This window comes from Anabrus simplex, chromosome 8 (assembly GCF_040414725.1).
Source record: "Anabrus simplex isolate iqAnaSimp1 chromosome 8, ASM4041472v1, whole genome shotgun sequence".
NCBI lineage: Eukaryota > Metazoa > Arthropoda > Insecta > Orthoptera > Tettigoniidae > Anabrus > Anabrus simplex.
Window position 1 is genome coordinate 6,744,015 of NC_090272.1, and position 21,888 is coordinate 6,765,902.

Consider the following 21,888-nt stretch of genomic DNA (forward strand, 5'->3'; position numbering starts at 1 on the left):
TTTATAAATATTTTGGATGCTCCATTTAAAAAACACTCAAAATCAAGGTACCAGTCTTAGAACCAGAACTCAGAAAGTCAGTATTTTTTTTTTTTTTGCTAGGGGGCTTTACGTCGCTCCGACACAGATAGGTCTTATGGCGATGATGGGATAGGAAAGGCCTAGGAGTTGGAAGGAAGCGGCTGTGGCCTTAATTAAGGTACAGCCCCAGCATTTGCAGCATTTGCCTGGTGTGAAAATGGGAAACCACGGAAAACTATCTTCAGGGCTGCCGATAGTGGGATTCGAACCTACTGTCTCCCGGATGCAAGCTCACAGCCGCGTGCCTCAACGCGCACGGCCAACTCGTCCGGTAGCAATTTTCTAAAAAATATGTTGACAGTAAATGTGGGGAATACCGTATTTACTCGTGTATTAGACCCCCCTTGCTTTTCGAGACGAACAAAATGAAAACAAATAAATCTCGCCTATAAGACCCCTCAACGTAATTCGTCAGAGAACGACGACGATTCCGCTTCGAAGCGGGTACAAGTCTTATTGCAGCTCTGATGACATCGCACAAATTTGTGAATAGTTTCGTCCGTACGACCTACGGCAATGAAAACTCGTCGAATCCATGCAGTACATCTGTGTTTCGTAGTTAAGAAATGTCTTCCTCTGTAGCGTAGGTCTACTGCAGCTCTGATGACGTCGCGCATTGCAAGCATGCATCAGTCTGTGTCTGTGTTTTGTAGTTAATAATGTCCGCCAGCGTAATGGTTAGCACAATTAGTTGCTGTTTTCGGGGGTCTGACTTCGATTCCCGGTACTGTACTGCCAGAGATTTACGAATGGCAGGAAGGTTGATATACGGTAAAAGCGGTACATGTAACTCCCCTCCACTGGGAGTCTGTCTAAAAAGAGTTGTACCACCTCGGGATGAGGAAACGAGTTTTCTTTAGTTGAGAAATATTCACGGTTGTTGCTATTTATACATCAGGCGAGATCATTAACAAAGTGGTCGTTTAATATCTCGTAACTCGGGCCAATATATTTGGAGAGAAATAAGTTTAAAACGTGATAAAAGCTATCCAATTAAAACTATTGTTTTACTCGCCAACGTACCTAACAATTAATAATAATTTTATGTCCCCACGTACTTTAAACGATTTTCGGAGACCGCAAACAAAACATACTAGGGTATGCGAACATATGATATTAAACATTATGATAAAAAACACATTACTGCCACACCTATAGATATCCATAAATGTGGTATATTTTCCTGTTATTTATTTTTATTTTTTCTGTCGAACTTTTGGCACTATCAGGGTGATAATATACCTGACCTAAACAATATGGTCTGTCTTATCTCATGGACAGCTCTTTACGCAAATCCTGATATGATAAATGTAGAGGACAAGCATGAAATGTAATTAAAAATTAGGGTCTGTGTTTCAATAGCCGCAGTTTTTCCAGTTACTGTGTATTACATTCAGAAGTACAACTTGTAACATACGCTAGTTATCAGCTGATGGTTTGGCATGCATTCTACAGCATGGCTCTATTCGGAAGGAGTGGCTTCTGCTACATATACACCAACTGGGAATATCAGAGACCATCTGGGAATAGATTTACACTGTTTAGACTCTATAGTCGGGAACAAAATTATTTTTAAAAGTTTCAAAAAGACGGGACCTCGTATGCTCTTGATTGCAGTGCATGGCTCAAAGAGAATGAAGCATGGCTGATGCGACTGACGAGAGATAGCAGTGAAGATGATGTCACTTAGAATGCCAACATGCCGGTAGCAAGGCAGGGAAGTTGGCGGCGCCATGCGATAATTCAAATAAAAGCAGTGATCAGGTTTACTGTGTGGTAGGTCTACTGCTGAACTGACAATATTTAATATTTAATTATATGATAACACGATACCCTTATCCCTTTCTTCTACGGGATCGAGTATGAAGTGAGACGAATCTTCGTAGCGAGTTTTTACGGCCGTATGCCTTTCCTGGCAACCTCACCAGAGGAATTAATGAGATGTAACAAATGACGTGATATGAGTAACTAAAACGGACTTTTATATGTACTGTAAGCCTAAAAGTCGTGTTCACCATTTATTGTCTTTATACGTTTAGAAATACTGCCTTCCGACGAAAATAGCCAGTATAACTTATATACATTCTATGTTTGTTAAATAATAGTATACAATGTTTACACATACAATGTATAGCTCTTTATAACCTAGAAGTCATGTGTTCGCTGCACAAAATTTTGAGGTTATCGCATATTGCACCCCCCTTTACTATATTTGGCTGTAAAAGTAAGAAAACAGGGGTCTAATATGTGAGTAAATACAGTATTTCATACCTGGGCCAAATTTGTCTGTTGATGAATCTGTTGTTGGTTTTAAGGGAAGACTATCCTTTACTACCTACAGCTCCAAGAAACCGATTAACTGTGGGCTCCGTATGTATGTTTTGTGGATAAATTGTATTCTTTGCTCCTTGCCACGGAAAATTGACAACTGAAAGCCTTATCAAACCTGACCTTCTCTTTACCTCTAGAATTGTGCTTCATCTCTACAAGAACCTGAGAGAAGCATGGCCTGATGAAACTGTTTACCACATTTTCACAGATTGCTTTTACACTAGCCACTGAACTTCTTACCTCACTGGAACACTGTTGGCCCAAAGGAAAGATGTTTCTTCACAGATGAAGAAGCCAAAGCTGAAGAGAGGTGAGAAAGTGGCCTACCGTAATAATGAGAATGTGCCTGGGATTACAAACGTGTAGTGACTTTGTCAACACATGGAGCACATTATCATCAGAGACTGTCAGGAGGAAAATAAAGGGAAACCAAAGGGAAGAAGTAGTGGAAAAGCCCAGTGTTATAGTCAGAACACATGCATGGTGTTGACACTGTTGACCATTTAGCGTTCACCTGCTGTTTTCTCCGCAAGACACTGAAATGGTGGAGAAAGTTGTTTATCTAGGGCGTGGAGATCTGCATTATCAGTGCCTACATACTGTATGTGGAATGTTCCAAGATGAGAAACATCAAGCTCATGAAGTAGATCAAGTTCTGACGAAAGCTCATAATGGAAATGGTTGGTGACTATTGTGAAGGCAGCAGAAATTCTAGAGGGCGACCTTCAACAGCTGACAAGGAACAATGACTGAATGGCAAACTCCAGATAATAATAGAACATCCTGAAGGAAAGCACAAAGACTGCAAGGTGTGCTCAAAGCAAAATGTCCTGGTGGAAGAAGAGAAACTACCTTCATCTGTGAGAGATGCGATGGGAAACCGGGTCTGCATGTTGGCCAGTGCTTCGAGAGATACCATACCCTCAAAGATTACAAGCTATAAATGACAGTGGCATATCCTCAGGGATTCGGTGGGCATTAGTCCCTGCATTGGTTCAATTTCCTGGACAGTACTAAGAGAGAGGTTGCCGACATAGTGTAGTAATATCCAGTTCAAATGCGGCCTGACTTGCTAGAGATGTTAGATTTTTTTTGTAAAGCTGTAAATAACTCACTAGACTCACGTTTATAGAATATAGTAATAATAATAATAATAATAATCATAATAATAATAATAATAATAATATAATTATAGTTACTATTAAAAGTTCTGAGTTTAATCTGACTAGGTGAAAAATGTGCAAAATTAATTTGGACCAGACTGTTGGAGCATGTGACAGAAAATTGGACTACAAAGGTTTAATGCTGGCTGCAAACATGAATTGTTGACCATTCCTATTGTTACCAGTAATGATGGTATTTGAATTATAAATTCAGAATAATTGTGATGTCACAATCTAAACCCCACATAAATATTTCAGGACTTTGCTGCAAAAAGTTGGGGCGTGATTATCATTTGCATCAAGGTTGGAAATTTGTATTGTTTCGTGTTCACCTAACAATATAATTCTATAACATGTTTCCCAAGTCATGAAACCAAGGCTTGTAGTACCTTTCCTTTCCTGTTTCAGCCTCTTTGCACTGCATTTTCTCACACTCAGACCTGACTCTTTGATCGATAATGGTACCTTTGTTGAATTTCAAATCGATAACTGCACTGTTCACTTGTTTAATTCAGACTCCAGTTGATGAACGGGTTACTTTTTCATACACTTTGAACTGTTTTATTTTTCTAAAGCAGTCAGCTATCCTTCTTTTCCTGTTGTTTCCTTAGAGCTCCCTTTGCACCAGAAACCAAGAATGTGAAGATGGTTTTCAATCTTGTTGCAATCACAGCAATGGGTATCTTGTATTTTGCCAGGAATACTAAACTGTGACAACATTGTAATTATTGTAATTCATCCTTGTGGTGTTCGTCCATTCTTTGTGGATATCCGGCTGTGAGATTTTTCCAGCGCTGAGAAAAGAAATACACTCTTTCCCCAATGGGGTAAGCTTTCCCAGGTTTCAAATTCCTGATCATACAGTTTCATTCTTTTCTGTAGCCTTTTCATTTTACATTTTTTATGTATTTGTCCAACATTCTCCACATCATCTTCTTCCAACACCCTTATCCACGGAGCTCCAAGTTGGAGCTGTGGATCACTGACTTCTATCAACTTCTTGCACCTCTGTGGAGACACAAGAGATGTGCATCACTTCTGGGGTGCTCCATAAATCTTTGTTCTCGTCCACTTCAATGCTTCATACCGTGGGCACGGTACACCCAAAGGCATTTTATACCTAACTGCCAGGTTTTAATGAGGTCGTCCCTAACCTGGAGAATAGACGCTGCCTGCTGGATTTCAATAACAGTTCCTCTACCCAGCTAAAGATGTTCTTCCACCCAAAGCCAATGACCCCTTCAGAGAGTCGGTTTATTTACTGCTGCCCAACACTTGGCGATGAGTCGCTGGTTGTACCATCCACTCCATCCTGTAGCCATTAACTCTGGCCAAACAAACATTCTCCACATCAAGGTGTGATAGTGTAGATGTCTGTCCTCTTGATGAGGTTCAGAAGCAGAAATGAGCTCATCAAGATGTGAGGATACTAAACAAACTGATCGATGAGGGAAGAGTCCATCCTTGAGGATAGATGTGGAGTTGGTCCTTCTGTTTGTTGTTCCTTCTGCCCTCTGTCCTTAGCTTCCTTTGTTTCATTATTATTAGAAATTAAATGTCTGTTTTTCTTTACCAGGGCCATGAACTGGCTGTGAGTCTAGGCAAAAGCAAGATCCAGACAACTCTAATTGCGGACTCTGCTATCTTTGCCATCATGTCCCGTGTGAACAAGGTCATAATTGGGACTCACACTGTTATGGCTAATGGAGGGCTGCGATCTGTATGTGGCAGCCATATCGTCGCCTTGGCAGCTAAACATTACTCTGTGCCGGTAAGTTTTAGTTTATAAAATGACGAGAAAAATACACAACCTAACGTTAGTGCTAATTACACCATATTGGTCCCACATTAACAAAGGAAGATGATCTTTAAGTAAAAGACAGTAATACAGAGATATTCTGTCTGCAGTGCAGAAATAAAATAAATAATAATAAGAACAGATAATAATCATATGTCCTGAATGCCTCCTGTAATCATTTCCTAACTCTTTTAATAAACTTAACGAATTAATCTCAGAGGCAATTGCCTGGTTGAAGGAACTGGACATCCAGTTATAGCACAGCTACTGATGTACTTGTAATTTTGTTAATTGTCTGTAATTTTGCATTTTATGTGTAAATAGGAACAGCTAGAAACAACTGTGTGTAAAGATGGGAAAAAGCAAACATCTTGTGGAATGATGAAGTGAGGGCAGCTTGTAAACATAAAAGGAAGGCTGATCAGAAAGGGCTCCAAACTAGGACTGATGCAGGGAATTGTATATAGATTTATTAATTCATTATAAACCATAAAACCGTTACAGCGTCTATGGAAGGCCAGGGGAAAAGCATAGGTCCCCTGCATATACTACCCTGAGCAAAAGAAATACTTTCTGAATCCAAGAAGAAGTCATAGGAAGATTTTGGTAATAACTTGGAAAGGCTAGATCAAGCAGCAAGGAAACCTATCTGGACAAAAATAAAGAATATTAGGAAGGGAGGGAAAAAGGAAATAAATAGTGTTTTGGGTAACTCAGTTGAACTCATAATAGATGCCAGGGAATCACTGGACATGTTAAAGGAATATTTTGAGAATATATCTCAACACTGGAAATCTTTCTGATGATGTCACGAACAACCGAGCTCTTGGGTAGGAGGACAATGATGACGAAATTATGCTCAAGAAAGAGGAAAGAATTATAGATAAATTGCACTGTTGTAAAGCAGCAGGAATGGATGAAATTAAACCTGAAATGATGAAATGGCTGTAATCTTTCACCTTTGTTGTTCATAGTTTACATGGATCAACTACTGATGACTTGGTCTTAATGACAAATTGTGCTGAAACCCTGCAGTCTAATATCTTGGAGCTTGACAAAACAGGTACAATGAGTATGGTATGCAAATAAGCATTTCCGAGACTAAAGTGATTTCAGTAGGTAAGGAACCTAAGGGAATTGAATGTCAGGTTGGGAATGCAGAGCTGGAACAGGTATACCTTTTCAAGTACAGTAGAAGTCTGTTATAGTGAGTACTGCATATAACGAGAACTCCATTATACCAAGAATATTTTGCTGTCCCTTCAAAATTCCTATATTAAACTGTGTATTATCCTTCGGTTATAGCGAGAGCCCTATCACTGACGCATCCGTTATTACGAGCTATTAAGCGCGCATGATTTTTTCTGTTATCGAAAATTATGCACCCCAGCAATTATGTTGCATGCAATCGATTATCTTTGATATCGTTTCCTTGCTATGTTCACTAGCGAGTTCTCTCTTCGACATTCAAAGGCGATGTTGGAGCCTGTTAGTAATACTCCTCGACCGCTGTTCCGTAAAGAAAACTCGAAATGAAAGAGAACATATTTTCCTAATAAATGCATAAATAATGTGTCCGATAACAGTTCTTAACTCGTTAAAAATAAAGGCTGACTAAACGATCGCTTAGTTTTAATGCTAAATACTGCAATTTAGTAAAAATGGAACACACCTTGAGATATGGCAGAGTGCAAAATTGATTTCACAGGTTAGTTTATATTTTCTCGCGTCTGGTTAAATTACGGAAAGGTTATTATCATGTAAATTTATAGCAAAAACATTTTCATTTCTCTACTGGCACTTGAAGTATGTTGTCATCTTTGGTACGGTATAGTTTTCTCATTATGTGCATTTGCGAGCTCTCTCATTGACATTCGAAGGTGATGTTGGAGTCAATTAGTAATACCTAACGACTGCTATTCTCTAAAGAAAATTCGAAATGAAAGAGGATAACAAGTTTTTGTAATTAATGCGTAAATAACATGGGCGATAGCAGTTGTTGACTCGTTCAAAATAATGGCTGAAGCAAACGATCTCTTAATTTTAATGTTATATACTGAAATTAAGTAAGAATGTGATACACCTCAAGATATGGCAGAATACATCACTGATTTCAGAGGGTAGTTCATATTTTCTCGCGTCTAATTAAATTTTGGAAAGGCTATTCACACGTAAATTTTAGCGAGGATAACTCATTTCACTACATGCGTTTCAATTATGTTTTCATGACACATATACGGTTAAGTTAGGTGATGCCATTTGAAGAAGAAAACTGTGGAGTGATACCATACTTCTCCGAATCCAAGACGACGTTTTTCTCTCTCAGAATCTCATGCGAAAAATCAAGGGTTGTCTTGCATTCATGGCCTAACAGCCTGCGCGCGCGCGCCCACACACACACACACACACACACACACACACACACACACACACACACACACACACACACACACACACACACACACACACACACACACACACACACACACACACACACACACACACACACACACACACACACACACACACACACACACACACACACACACACACACACACACACACACACACACACACACACACACACACACACACACACACACACACACACACACACACACACACACACACACACACACACACACACACACACACACACACACAATTCTTATTATTTATAAATTATAAATTTCATTTTCTACATTGATTTTTTCAATGTATAGACAAGAAATGTGTTTTTCCACCAATCAATACTTAATTTATTGTAAATAGATTACACTAGTATCGGTTTCAGCCCTTAACGGCCATTATCAGTTAGTGCATGATTAGTTTCCAGCCATTAGACAAAATCACAAGTTTTTATTATGTTATACATCCGGATGTCTAATGCGGGATGGAAATGCAATATACAGTAGCACGAAGTTAAAATATCTGTGGTCAAAGGTAAAAAGTTACAATAAGTTAGAACATGAGTATACAGAACACATTAAAACATATGGGCCACAATACAAAACACTTAAAAAGTTTTAACACATTAAAATTTAGTATGTATAGGTTAGACACTTAAAAATTTAAGTTCATGTGGCTTAGATTCTATTCTTCTATATTCTGTGTGGTTCCTTTGCTTCTATGTCATGTTGGTTTAGCTGTGTGAGGTAATCTTCGAGAATGTTCTGAGGCTGATACGTGTCATATTGGTATGGACTTTTGTCATGGAAAACTTTTTGTGTTATATAATCCGACTGTGATGTACTCCAGTAAAGTTTTAATTTAATACACTGCAGGTCTTAAGTTTGAATTTAGAAGCTGTTGTTGGCGACACCTCTCTCGTCTATGTTTGTTTGTGGTTGTAGTCTGTAAAGACAAGCTAATATAAGTATAGTGTGTGTATGAAGGAATGCCTGGTGTGTATATGGAAAGAGTACTTACTATTGTTGTTGTGGAGCTCTTGTACCAATTTGTCTGAAGGCTTGCTGTGTTCTACTACGAGTGTGTCTGGGGCTCATATTAGCTGTGGAGGGGGATGTAGGTGGAGGGGAAGAAGGAGTGACTATTGGGGAAGTAGGGGCGAGGTCGGGCTTGTGATTCGTTGGTTTGTTAGAGCATGTGTTTACTATTTTGAGGTAATCATTCTTTAATGCCGGAATGGCTTTATAAAAAATGATGCTGGTTTTCTCTGTAATATCGTTAATGTTATGATTGGAATTAGCGTATTGGTCCAAAGAAATGTAGAAATCTTCGGTTGTGTTGAGGAGGGGGCCCTTAGAGTTTATGTTTAGTATCGTCATATCGTTATTGATGTCTGTGAAACTATGCTTAGATTCTTCTACATGTTGGCCTATTGATGAGAAATGGTTATATTTTACTGCATTTATATGTTCATTATAGCGGATGGTGAAGTTTCTGCCTGTACATCCAACATAACTTGTGTCACAGTTGTTACATTTGATACGGTAGACACCTGATTCGTTGTATTTGTTATTATTATTGACTGTTTTAGTGTTATGTATAGTGTTGGTGCTGTTGTGTGTGGTTTTGAATGCTATTTTCATGTTGTGCTTCTTAAAAATATTAGTTATGGCATATATATATGGATGTTGTTAAAGGTAAATAGGGCATAATCTTTTTTGGGTTTGGCTGTTTTAGTTAATTTAGTTTTAGGGTGGGATTTTATTTTGTGAATGATTTTGTTGACCATTTCTTTGCTATATCCGTTATGTTTAGCTATTCACAACTAAGTATTTATTTATTTTCCACCTAGTCGATACAGTGATTGCCTAAGGCAATTTAATGGTTAAAAGTGGTACATGTTTTGTATGTTATCAACATCTTCAGCCACATAACACTGTTTAGATGAAAAATACATAAATTGACAAAGTAATGCTTTAGAGGAAGTGTCCTTAAAGTTAACATAAGATTGACTAGGTGGAAAATAAATACTTAGTTGTGAATCAATTAAAGTGCGATACGGACCATGAAACTAATTTTGTGTAATGTTTAGCTATGTCGTGGATTAATTTCAATTCATTATTGTGGTATTCTCTTGTCATTGGGATGTTAAAAGCTCTATATATCATACTATAATAGGCTACACTTTTGTGTGTATTGGGATGAATGGATCATTTTTTATGGTATTTAAGGTGTGTGTGGGTTTCCTGTAGATCTTGTAGGATAAGTGGTTGTCGTGTCTGGTTATTGTCAAGTCTAAGTAATTTAGTGTACGGTTATTTTTGGTTTCTTTGGTGAATTTGATTTGGGGAAAGCCAACCAGGCAAAACGTAACGCATTCAAATATCAAAACTTGAAAATTAAACTAATGAACGCAACCAAAAGCATTGCTTTTTTGAAGGAATGCCCTTCAAACAACTTAACACCGAAGTTTCTCAAGAAATACAATAATAAACACAAACGAACTGCTCAGACACACAAAACACAAAACAGGACTAATGAAATTTGGTTAAAAGGAGAAATAAAATTGTTATATCGTAAGAAACAACACCACAATAATGAACTTTATTCAACACATCTGAAAGCATCCCATGAACTCCCACACAGCTATTGGAATTACTTTCAACAAATTTCCAGAGATAAAATGGAAGACTTAGCCATAAAGAAACAAAACACACTAAACAAAAAACTGGAAACACTGAAACAACAACATAAACCAAAGCCACTAACCATAATCCAAAATAAAGATCCCTCTCTTCCTAACAAGGATTCCCAACATAAATTCCATCCACCTATAAAAATCTTACACTAACCGCATTTGACAACGTAGAAACGGATATGTTGAGCAAGGGACCCAAACAAAACTGGGGTAATACATCATCCTACTAATTCACTAAAGAAACCAAAAATAACCGTACACTAAATTACTTAGACTTGACGATAACCAGACACGACAACCACTTATCCTAGTCTCTTAGCTTCATCTCCGTATTGATTGCTACTACAATATAAAGATAATTGAGAAGTCTCCACCTTATCATCCTCAGCTGATCCCATAGGGATCGAAACCGGTACTGACTGAATTTACTACTTTCAAGTAAATAAATTAATGTATTGATAAGGTGGAGACTTCTCAATTATCTTTATATTGTAACCACTTATCCTACAAGATCTACAGGAAACCCACACACACCTTAAATACCATAAAAAATGATCCATTCATCCCAATACACACAAAAGTGCAGCCTATTATAGTATGATATATAGAGCTTTTAACTTCCCAATGACAACAGAATACCAAATTAATGAATTGAAATTAATCCACGACATAGCTAAACATTACACAAAATTAGTTTCATGGTCCGTATCGCACTTTAATTGATTCACAACTAAGTATTTATTTATTTTCCACCTAGTCAATCTTATGTTAATTTTAAGGACACTTCCTCTAAAGCATTACTTTGTCAATTTATGTATTTTTCATCTAAACAGTGTTATGTGGCTGAAGATGTTGATAATATACAAAACATGTACCACTTTTAACCATTAAATTGCCTTACGGAATCAGTGTATCGACTAGGTGGAAAATAAATAAATACTTAGTTGTGAATAGCTAAACATAACGGATATAGCAAAGAAATGGTCAACAAAATCATTCACAAAATAAAATCCCACCCTAAAACTAAATTAACTAAAACAGCCAAACCCAAAAAAGATTATGCCCTATTTACCTTTAACAACACCCATATATATATACCATAACTAATATTTTTAAGAAGCACAACATGAAAATAGCATTCAAAACCACACACAACAGCACCAACACTATACATAACACTAAAACAGTCAATAATAATAACAAATACAACGAATCAGGTGTCCACCGTATCAAATGTAACAACTGTGACACAAGTTATGTTGGATGTACAGGCAGAAACTTCACCATCCGCTATAATGAACATATAAATGCAGTAAAATATAACCATTTCTCATCAATAGGCCAACATGTAGAAGAATCTAAGCATAGTTTCACAGACATCAATAACGATATGACGATACTAAACATAAACTCTAAGGGCCCCCTCCTCAACACAACCGAAGATTTCTACATTTCTTTGGACCAATACGCTAATTCCAATCATAACATTAACGATATTACAGAGAAAACCAGCATCATTTTTAATAAAGCCATTCCGGAATTAAAGAATGATTACCTCAAAATAGTAAACACACGCTCTAACAAACCAACGAATCACAAGCCCGACCTCGCCCCTATTTCTCCAATAGTCACTCCTTCTTCCCCTCCACCTACATCCCCCTCCACAGCTAATATGAGCCCCAGACACACTCGTAGTAGAACACAGCAAGCCTTCAGACAAATTGGTACAAGAGCTCCACAACAACAATAGTAAGTACTCTTTCCATATACACACCAGGCATTCCTTCATACACACACAATACTTATATTAGCTTGTCTTTACAGACTACAACCACAAACAAACATAGACGAGAGAGGTGTCGCCAACAACAGCTTCTAAATTCAAACTTAAGACCTGCAGTGTATTAAATTAAAACTTTACTGGAGTACATCACAGTTGGATTATATAACACAAAAACAACCTTCGGAAGTTAATGAGTAACTACCTGGCTCGACTCGCCTTTCTGAAACGCTGCAGGGACAACAGTATTATACCAGCATGTGTGAGACTGAAATATCACACCAAGAACCGACGGACTGACCATATTCTTCACGAAACCAGCATAAAACTCCTCAGAGAACGGATCAGTGACACAAGACAGACTCTGGACTACCTCAACAATAAATTATTTCATCTCCACCTGCAACTTGCCAGCACTCTGTCGCTCAATGATTGGACCACGTTAGACAGCATTAGCAACACACAATCCCAGCGTACACTGGAACTAGCCACTGCCAAGCAAAACAAGAAATTCAACCGCCTCTTACAAAAACAGAAACCGAAACCACCTGCTCCACTGAAGAAGAATGTAATAATAAACCTCACAGATAAGCCACTCAGTGAACCCACTACCTCGGTCTTGAGAAAAGGACTCAACTACGCAGTAGCTCCGAATAGTATACCGGTAGAAGAAATAATTAGCAAAGTAGAAATTGCAATCCGGCACCTTCCTACCGAATCTGCAGAGGAGATCAGACAGGATATATCATGTCTACTTAGATCCGCAAAGCCGCCGCCATCCAATTTGACTAAAGAAGAAATTCATACCCTAAAAACACTACGTCAAGATACGGAAACAATTATCCTACCCGCAGATAAAGGCAACACTACGGTGATAATGACACGCACAGACTACACTCGGAAAATAGAACAATTACTCACCGATTCTACATACAGGAAAATTAGGAACCCTACCAACCGCATTAAGAACAAACTCCACACACTAGTAAAAAATTCCAGTATCCCAGCCGAAATACAGAAGAAACTGATATCCTCGGACCCGATACCTCCAAAATTGTATGGCCTGCCTAAAATCCACAAAGAAGGCATACCTCTGCGACCTATCGTGAGCGCTATAGGCTCTCCCACGCACGAGATCGCCCGTTACCTAGCTGGACTACTTCAGCCACATACAGGAAACACTGAAACCTACGTGAAGGACTCCCGACATTTCATCCAGCTCCTTAAGGACCAATCAATTGAAAGTACGGACCTATTAGTAAGCTTTGACGTCACGTCACTTTTCACCAAGGTGCCGCTAACAGAAGTATTTCCGCTATTAGATCAGAAACTTCCAGAAGACCTGTCAACACTAGCTAGAGAATGCCTTAGCGCCACTTATTTCTATTTCAACGGGGAGTTCTACGAACAGACAGAAGGGGCCGCGATGGGGTCGCCACTCTCTCCAATAATAGCAAACATGTATATGGAACACTTCGAACAGAAAGCCTTAGCTACATCTGCCCTGAAACCGAAATGTTTTCTGCGTTTTGTGGACGACACTTTTGTAATCTGGCCTCACGGGAGCAATAACCTACAGCTATTTCTCGACCATTTCAACTCCATACACGTAAATATTCAGTTCACCATGGAAATAGAAGTAGACGGAAAACTACCGTTCCTGGATGTGCTAGTAATACGTAACCCCAATGGGACGCTGAGTCGCGCAGTATACAGGAAACCCACTCACACAGACAGGTACCTACACGCCTCGTCTCGTCATCACCCATCACAAAAGCAGGCTGTCCTAACATCACTAGTGAACAGGGCCATAGCGATATCTGACGCAGAGCACCTCGAGGAAGAAAAAGAACACCTCACGGAAACCCTTAGGAAAAATGGCTACTCGCTCAATAACATCCGACGAGTCCTTAAAAAATCAGAAGAGAAGAAAGAAAAGACCACCGCAGGAGAAAACAACGGGAAAGAAGAACTGACCCGCCAGAAAACAGCGATACTGCCATACATTAAAAACACTACAGACAGGATCGGCAAGATACTGGACAAATACAACATAAAAACTATCTATAAACCTCACCGTAAGCTAGCCCGTTATCTACCACCAGTAAAAGACACAATAGAATTACAGGCCCCTGGAGTGTATCACATTGAATGTAGCTGCGGAGCTTGTTATGTAGGTGAGACAAAACGTCTGATATCCACCCGCTTAAAAGAACATATCCGTCACACCAAGAACCAAAACACAGATATTTCAGCAGTAGCCAAGCATTCCTACGAAACTAGGCACGGAATATCATTTGACAAGACCAAGATCCTAGCAGCTATCCCTTGGAACCTGGAAAGGAAAATCCGCGAGGCTATCGAAATCAAGAAACATCCGAATAACATAAATTTAGAAGAAGGATACAAAATCAGTAATTCTTGGATGCCCATCATTCATAGTTTAAGACATACAGACCACAACATAAACACACGGGCCGCAACCCCATTACATAACAGCGCGGGCAAGCCCCCACTACCTGGCTGTGACATAAACTTTCCAGAAGCCTCGCGAGACAGCCAGGGCTTACGTCAGCCAGATAGGCTAGGATATAAAAGGCCAAGATCAAGGCCACTCTAGTAGTGTAATTTCTGCCTGGGAGACTGATTACCTCGGATCGAGTAGGGGTATTTCAGTCGCCTTGACAAAGAATACTGCAATGTATTAGAAACGTCGGCAAACTGTATGTGATATGCGTACAAGTACAACACGGTTCAACCCGGAAAATAAATTAAATGTATAACACAAAAAGTTTTTCATGACAAAAGTCCATACCAATATGACACGTATCAGCCTCAGAACATTCTCGAAGATTACCTCACACAGCTAAACCAACATGACATAGAAGCAAAGGAACCACACAGAATATAGAAGAATGGAATCTAAGCCACATGAACTTAAATTTTTAAGTGTCTAACCTATACATACTAAATTTTAATGTGTTAAAACTTTTTAAGTGTTTTGTATTGTGGTCCATATGTTTTAATGTGTTCTGTATACTCATGTTCTAACTTATTGTAACTTTTTACCTTTGACCACAGATATTTTAACTTCGTGCTACTGTATATTGCATTTCCATCCCGCATTAGACATCCTGATGTCTAACATAATAAATACTTGTGATTTTGTCTAATGGCTGGAAACTAATCATGCACTAACTGATAATGGCCGTTAAGGGCTGAAACCGATACTAGTGTAATCTATTTACAATAAATTAAGCATTGATTGGCGGAAAAACACATTTCTTGCCTATACACACAAAATTCGTTGACAATAAACGACCGACTCTTTATTATACATCGCTAGTCGTGACAACCGATTGTACAGTGCCTGTGTGTACCTTCACTGGACCTCGGGAAATAGTGAAGAGAGAATTGCATTCTATTAGCCTCTACAAAAACGTTTCTCAAATCTGCAGAATGACATCAAAATATGTGAGCCTTCGAATTCTTAGAAAAGGCACGGCTACTCAGTAAAAATAAATTTTATAGACAGCAAGAATATTTTCGTGATGGATAGTCGTAAAGGTACGTGGAACAGGTATTGCCGGCAAATTTTCAACGGGTTCTCATCGATATTATGATGCCAATATTTAGTTATTGGTTATTAAACACTCGGCAATGTAGAATAATTGTGCAGCCGCAAGAAAATATGGCAAAGGCCAATATTTGGCATCTGTGTGAAGACAAAAATACAAAAAATGCATTCAGTGGTCCACAACAAGGACGCTATAAAGAAGTCGAAAATGAAATTGTGAGGTACCGGTATGTGCACGAAAAACGCAAAGGCGGAAAAGACATACCGTGGTGCAATAAACTCGTTCGTTGACCTTCAACATCCGCGGAGTAAAAGTACAGTTTTATAGACACCAAGAATGTTTTCCTGACGGATCGCCGTATTAAAGAGACGCATGGAATAGGTATTGTCAGCAAATTTTTAACGGATTCTCTTCGGTATTATGATGCCAATTTTAAGTTAATGGTCATCAAACCCGTGGATATAAAAAATAATTGTGCAGCCGCAAAAAATGCGGCACAGTGGAAGCGAATGTTCGGCGTCTAAAATATACAAAAATGCGTACTGTACAACAAAGGCATTCATATGATTTTAGAAAGCACTTTTTGAGCCTGATTTAATTGAAGGAAAAAGTGGGGATCATCTTGGATTGGGAGAAATACGGAACTTTAATTTTTCAGAATGAAATTAAACATACACTTTCACATAGTTTTGCATTTTGAAAAATAACAAACAAGTAAGTCGTTGTGTGGATATCATCCACGGAAACGCAAGTTTTGAACAAACTGATTGCCATTTAATACCAATTTTAATGAGTATGGGGAGTTTTCTGACTTTTATATAAAATCGGATATAACGACAATCCGCTATAGCGAGTAAATTTTCTGCTGTTATGAATTCTCGCTATAACGGACTACTGTATTTAGGCTGTGTCTTCTCCCAGAATGGTAGTATAGTAAAACAAGGATCAGCAAAGCTAATGCAGTGACCTTGCTGTTGCCGTCAACAGTATTCTCTAAGCTTCCAGACAAAGCTATCTTTACATCGGTCTGTTTTCAGACCAACTTTGCTTTACAGGAGTGAAAGCTGAGTGGACACAGGATATCTTATTTGTAAGTTAGAAGTAACAGACATGAAATAGTGAGAATGATTAGTGGTACATACAGGTGAGAACAAATGCGGGGATAAAGGCTAAGTTAGGAATGAACGATGGATGATGCTATACACATAAACTAGCTTCGGTGGTGGGATCATATAAGGCAATTGAAGGTGGATAGGGTACCTAGGAGAATAATGGACTCTGTCATGGAGCGCAAGGGAAGTAGAGGGAGACCAAGACAATGATGGCTGGACTCAGTATCTACTGATTTAAGGATAAGAGGTATGGAACTATACGAGGCCACAGAGATTGTTACAAGTAGAGGATTGTGGCTGAGTTTAGTTAATTCACAGAGACTTGCAGACTGAACGCTGAAGGGCATAACAACAACAAAGATGGAACTCACAGAGAATCAAAAGAAGAAAAGTCATCCGGACGTTTGAGAAAAACCAACGGACACAGATCGAACAACATTTCAATAGGAACACCACCTTCGATTTCTACAGAATGTTCAAATGCAACCTCACTAAATATACCCCTTGAAGTCTGCATCTCAGGGACCACAAAGTTAAACTTGCTTACAATGATAGGACAACTGTCAGATCTTGGCAAAATAACTTCTCAACTGTGAAGAACCAGAATCACAATTCACCTTTGAATAAACCATGCTTCTTAACCCAGACTCTTCTCCACCCACAGAAGAGGAAATCAACCAGATCATCAAGTTATTAAAGAACAAAGCACCTGGCAAAGATGCGATAAGTACTGAACTCTGGATGTCCACAGGTGACAAGGTGATCGACAAACTAACAGAGATCATTCACAAGATCTGGGAAAAAGTGAAAATTCCGAGGGACTGAACAGCAGTCCTGATTCATCACCTTCATAAGAAAGGTGACAAAGCAGATGTAAAGTACTAATGTGGCATCTCCCTCCTTTTGATAGCATACAAAATTCTCTCCAAAGCCCCTCAGACCTGGGCAGAAGAGCAACTAAATTCACAATTGGGCAAATATCAGGGAGGTTTTAGGAAAAGATGATCATGTACAGAACAGATCATGATTCATAAGTCTGTTCTTTCATAACTGAACCTTGGAAATAAGAATTTTGTGGTTACCTTCGTCAACTTCAAAGAAACCTATGTCTGTAGATTATCATACACTCCTCCAAATTTTAAGAGAGATAGGTTTAGACGACAAAACAAGAGCAATTATCCAACAGACTCTAACCAGCACAACCTCCAGAGCAAAATTTAGCAGAGAGATTTCAGACATCTTCAAAATCAAGACAGGTGTAAGGCAGGGAAATGGATTATCACCTCTACTCTTCAACTGTGTACTGGAGAAAACCATTCATGAATGGTGCGAAGAGATGTTCAAGGAAGAGGTTGAGATTGGATTAGAATAGGATACAAGAGAATTGGCCTGATAATAGATTGCCTAGCTTTTGCAGATAACCTTGTGATATTCTCTGATCCGTAGATACAGCTGTAAAGCAAATCAACCAACTTAAAATGCAGACAGTGAAGGCGGGCCTCCAGCTTTGATGTATTTTTACAACAAAGATGTACTGTGTTATTAAATAAGGTCCAATTACTACAGTGATTAAGAGATGTTCCCCCAGCCCATTTATCCACTTTTAAAGTATCTGTTTTGTTTATTGACGACATTCAAGACTACTTCCACATCTACGCCGCTTGCTGCTGTGTTTCACAATTAAGAAGAAATATTTGAGACAAAAGAAAGACACTGCATGTTGTTTTAAATTTTTGAGTGTACGTGTTATTTTCTCATCTCATTTTATTATTATAATCTATCAGTTTCATGTCCATATTGATACTTGTATTCACAATTACAAAGAATGGGTACCGTCCACCTAATCAATACTTTATTATGTCTTATTACTATGCATTTCTGAAGGACATGAAACCAGGGAAAGCCACCGGCCCCGATGATCTTCTGGCAGAGTTCTGGTGCTCTGAATGGTGGGATGCGGCAATATGGCTAACACAGCTTTTCAATCAAATCATCAAAGAAGGTCAAATACCATCAGATTGGCAACGGAGCATTACCGTACCAATCATCAAGAAGAAGGGAAGTCCTGCCGATTGTTCTAATTACCGCCCGATCAAACTTCTGAGCCACGCGATGAAGATCTTCGAACGTATTCTCGACAAAAGGATTCGCCAGATAGCCAAACTTACAATGAACCAAGCTGGATTCGTGAAAAATTGTGGCACAACAGATGCAATCTACGCTGCATGGCTGTTAGTTGAGAAACACCATGAAAAACATAAGCCTCTTCATCTCACTTTTCTGGATCTTGAGAAGGCCTTTGATCGGGTGCCACATGACCTAATCTGGTTAGCGCTACGAGAACATAGCATTACAGAGCACCTTGTTAAGTGGGTACAGATGCTCTACGTAGAACCAAGGAGTTATGTTCAAGCTGCCTCAGGAGCGTCTGATGATTTCCGCATCACTGTAGGGGTACATCAAGGCTCTGCCTTATCACCACTGCTGTTCATTCTTGTGATGGACACTGTTACATCAGACCAGCACAAGCCAATACCATGGACACTTCTCTATGCTGATGATGTCATGTTGACTGCTGAGAATAAGTCTGATCTCCAGCGCCAAACAGAAGAGCGGAACAACCGACTAGCGCAATACGGCCTGCGCCTCAACAAAAAGAAGACAGAGTACATGACGTTAGATCCTCGAGAAGTTGGAACTATCCACGTTGATAATGAAGATCTGCCACGAGTAGAGAAATTTAAATATCTTGGCTCCACACTCTGTGACGATGGCAGACTTACTGATGAAGTCAACACAAGGATACACGCAGCCTGGCTGAAGTGGCAAATGACAACAGGCGTCACCTGCGACCGTCGGATGAAGGACCATCTGAAATCTAAGATCTATCAGACTGTTATCCGTTTCGTCACTCTCTACGGCACGGAGTGTTGGCCTGCTATGAAGGAGGTAGAACGTCGACTAAGTGTCATGGAGACAAAGATGCTTAGGTGGACAGCTGGCATCACTAGACTGGATCATATTTCAAACGACAATATTAGGAAACGCTTTGGCGTTGCACCGATCCAGAAGAAAATGCAGGAAAACCATCTGCGCTGGTTTGGACATGTGTTGCATGCAGAAGACAATACACTGGCAAAGTCAGCGTGTACATTGGAAGTCGCTGGAAAGAGGCCCAAGGGACGACCAAGACAGCGATGGATCGATACAGTGCACAATGACCTGAAAGCTGTAAGACTACATCCTGACATGGCCCGTGACCGAATTAAATGGAGACAACAAATCCACACAGCAGACCCTACCACCAGGAGGGACAAACGCTAAAGAAGAAGACTATGCAGTACTGGTTTCGACCTTTACAGAGGTCATCTTCAGCTGGTCATGAGATCCAAAGTTAACATATAATTTAAAAACATTACTAAATCTAATGAAGAAAGTCACTTGATATGAGTGATAATATTAAAATATACAATGATATTATGTGTCCTCTGGTTTAAAAAATAAGCATTGATATTTTATGACATGCATATATTACTTAAAATTCTGGTGTACTGTTCGTGAGTAACAGATAATTTGTTAAAATATAATTGAATCAGTCATTTAAGAAAGGGCACATGTCCAAATTGTCGTTTTTTGTTTCTTTGCAGATTTACGTTCTTTTCATCCTTGCGCACCTTGTCACAAAAGAAAGGTCACTTATCCAGCCAGTAACATGCTGATATTTATGGTTCATTTGGGTGTTGTTTGGAAGTCATTTAAGAAAGGGCACATATCCCTGGTTAAGTGCCCTTTCGTGAATGACTTCTTTGCTTACCGGAAGTAACATCTGCCTGTTCTGCCTGAAGAAAACTACATTAGAATGCAAGAGTAATCCCGAAATACTAGGACTGTGTTTTGATTATTGTCAGAACCTTCCCCTGCCAAATATACCAGTGCAGGACATATTGTACATGCGACAGCTTTGGGTGAACACGTTTGGCATTCTCAATATGCAAACAACTTCGTCAGTGCTTTATGTTTACTACAAAGGTAAACCTTGTACAGGTGCCAATGAAATGTATAGGTTTTTGTTAGACTATATCCAAACATGTGTACCAAAGAGTGTAAAATAGTTACGAATGTTCCATAATGGCGCATTAGAGCAGAAAAATATCATACAGTGATCAGATTATGTGCAGCACTTGTTGACATGAAGTGATTTGAAACCATTCACCATTACTTCCCTATGTGAGGGCACTCATTCAATGCCTGTGATAGAGCTTTTGCTATCATTAAACAAACTGTTAAAAAATTGATCGAATTTACGATGTGAAACAATATTGTGAAATCATCTTACCGGCACCTATTCGTCATGACAAGTTCACCATCATTCTGGTAGAGACGAGTAATATTCTTAACTTTACTGCATGGTGACCGAAATTTTATAAGAGGGGAGGGTTGTCAGATGATTTTCGAGGAAGAGGAGTGCCTACCAACTTGAAAATTCGTTTCCAGCCAGCGTCATCCATGCACTTTCTTTACCCTGCCAATGATCCAGGAACCGTACGGACAAAACAGTTCATCAATGGCCTTAATGAACACATCTTCCGTTTGCATCTAGACAGCAACGTTCAACTTCCTAACGAACAAGCCTACGACGAACCAATTCCTATTGACAGGAATAAGATGAATGACCTAAAGCGTCTAGACGTGTACATTCAGGGGCAGTACAAAGAATTTTACAACGAAATACTTGCATGACTAACTGTTCGTGTGACTGACGATGATTATGATTAACTGTCATCATTCAAATGATTATTATTGTAGAACAACGACACAGTGTGTCTAAGTTATTTGAATAAACAAAGCGTTTTTGCTCCAAAACTGATTTTCATTCAGCTATCATTCTAGAAAGGGCATATATCCAATTTTTTTATCTGCCAATTACCATAAAGTCCT

The 21,888-nt window shown here is 39.0% G+C and overlaps 1 protein-coding gene across 1 annotated transcript in view; it reads left to right on the top strand.

Moving 5' to 3' along the window:
• eIF2Bbeta (eukaryotic translation initiation factor 2B subunit beta) overlaps positions 1-21,888 on the top strand; it is a 134,582-nt gene that overhangs the window by 42,958 nt on the left and 69,736 nt on the right. Inside the window, exon 6 of the mRNA XM_067152646.2 lies at positions 5,152-5,346. Coding sequence (XP_067008747.1) covers positions 5,152-5,346 — 195 coding nt within the window. The remainder of the gene's footprint in view (positions 1-5,151; positions 5,347-21,888) is intronic.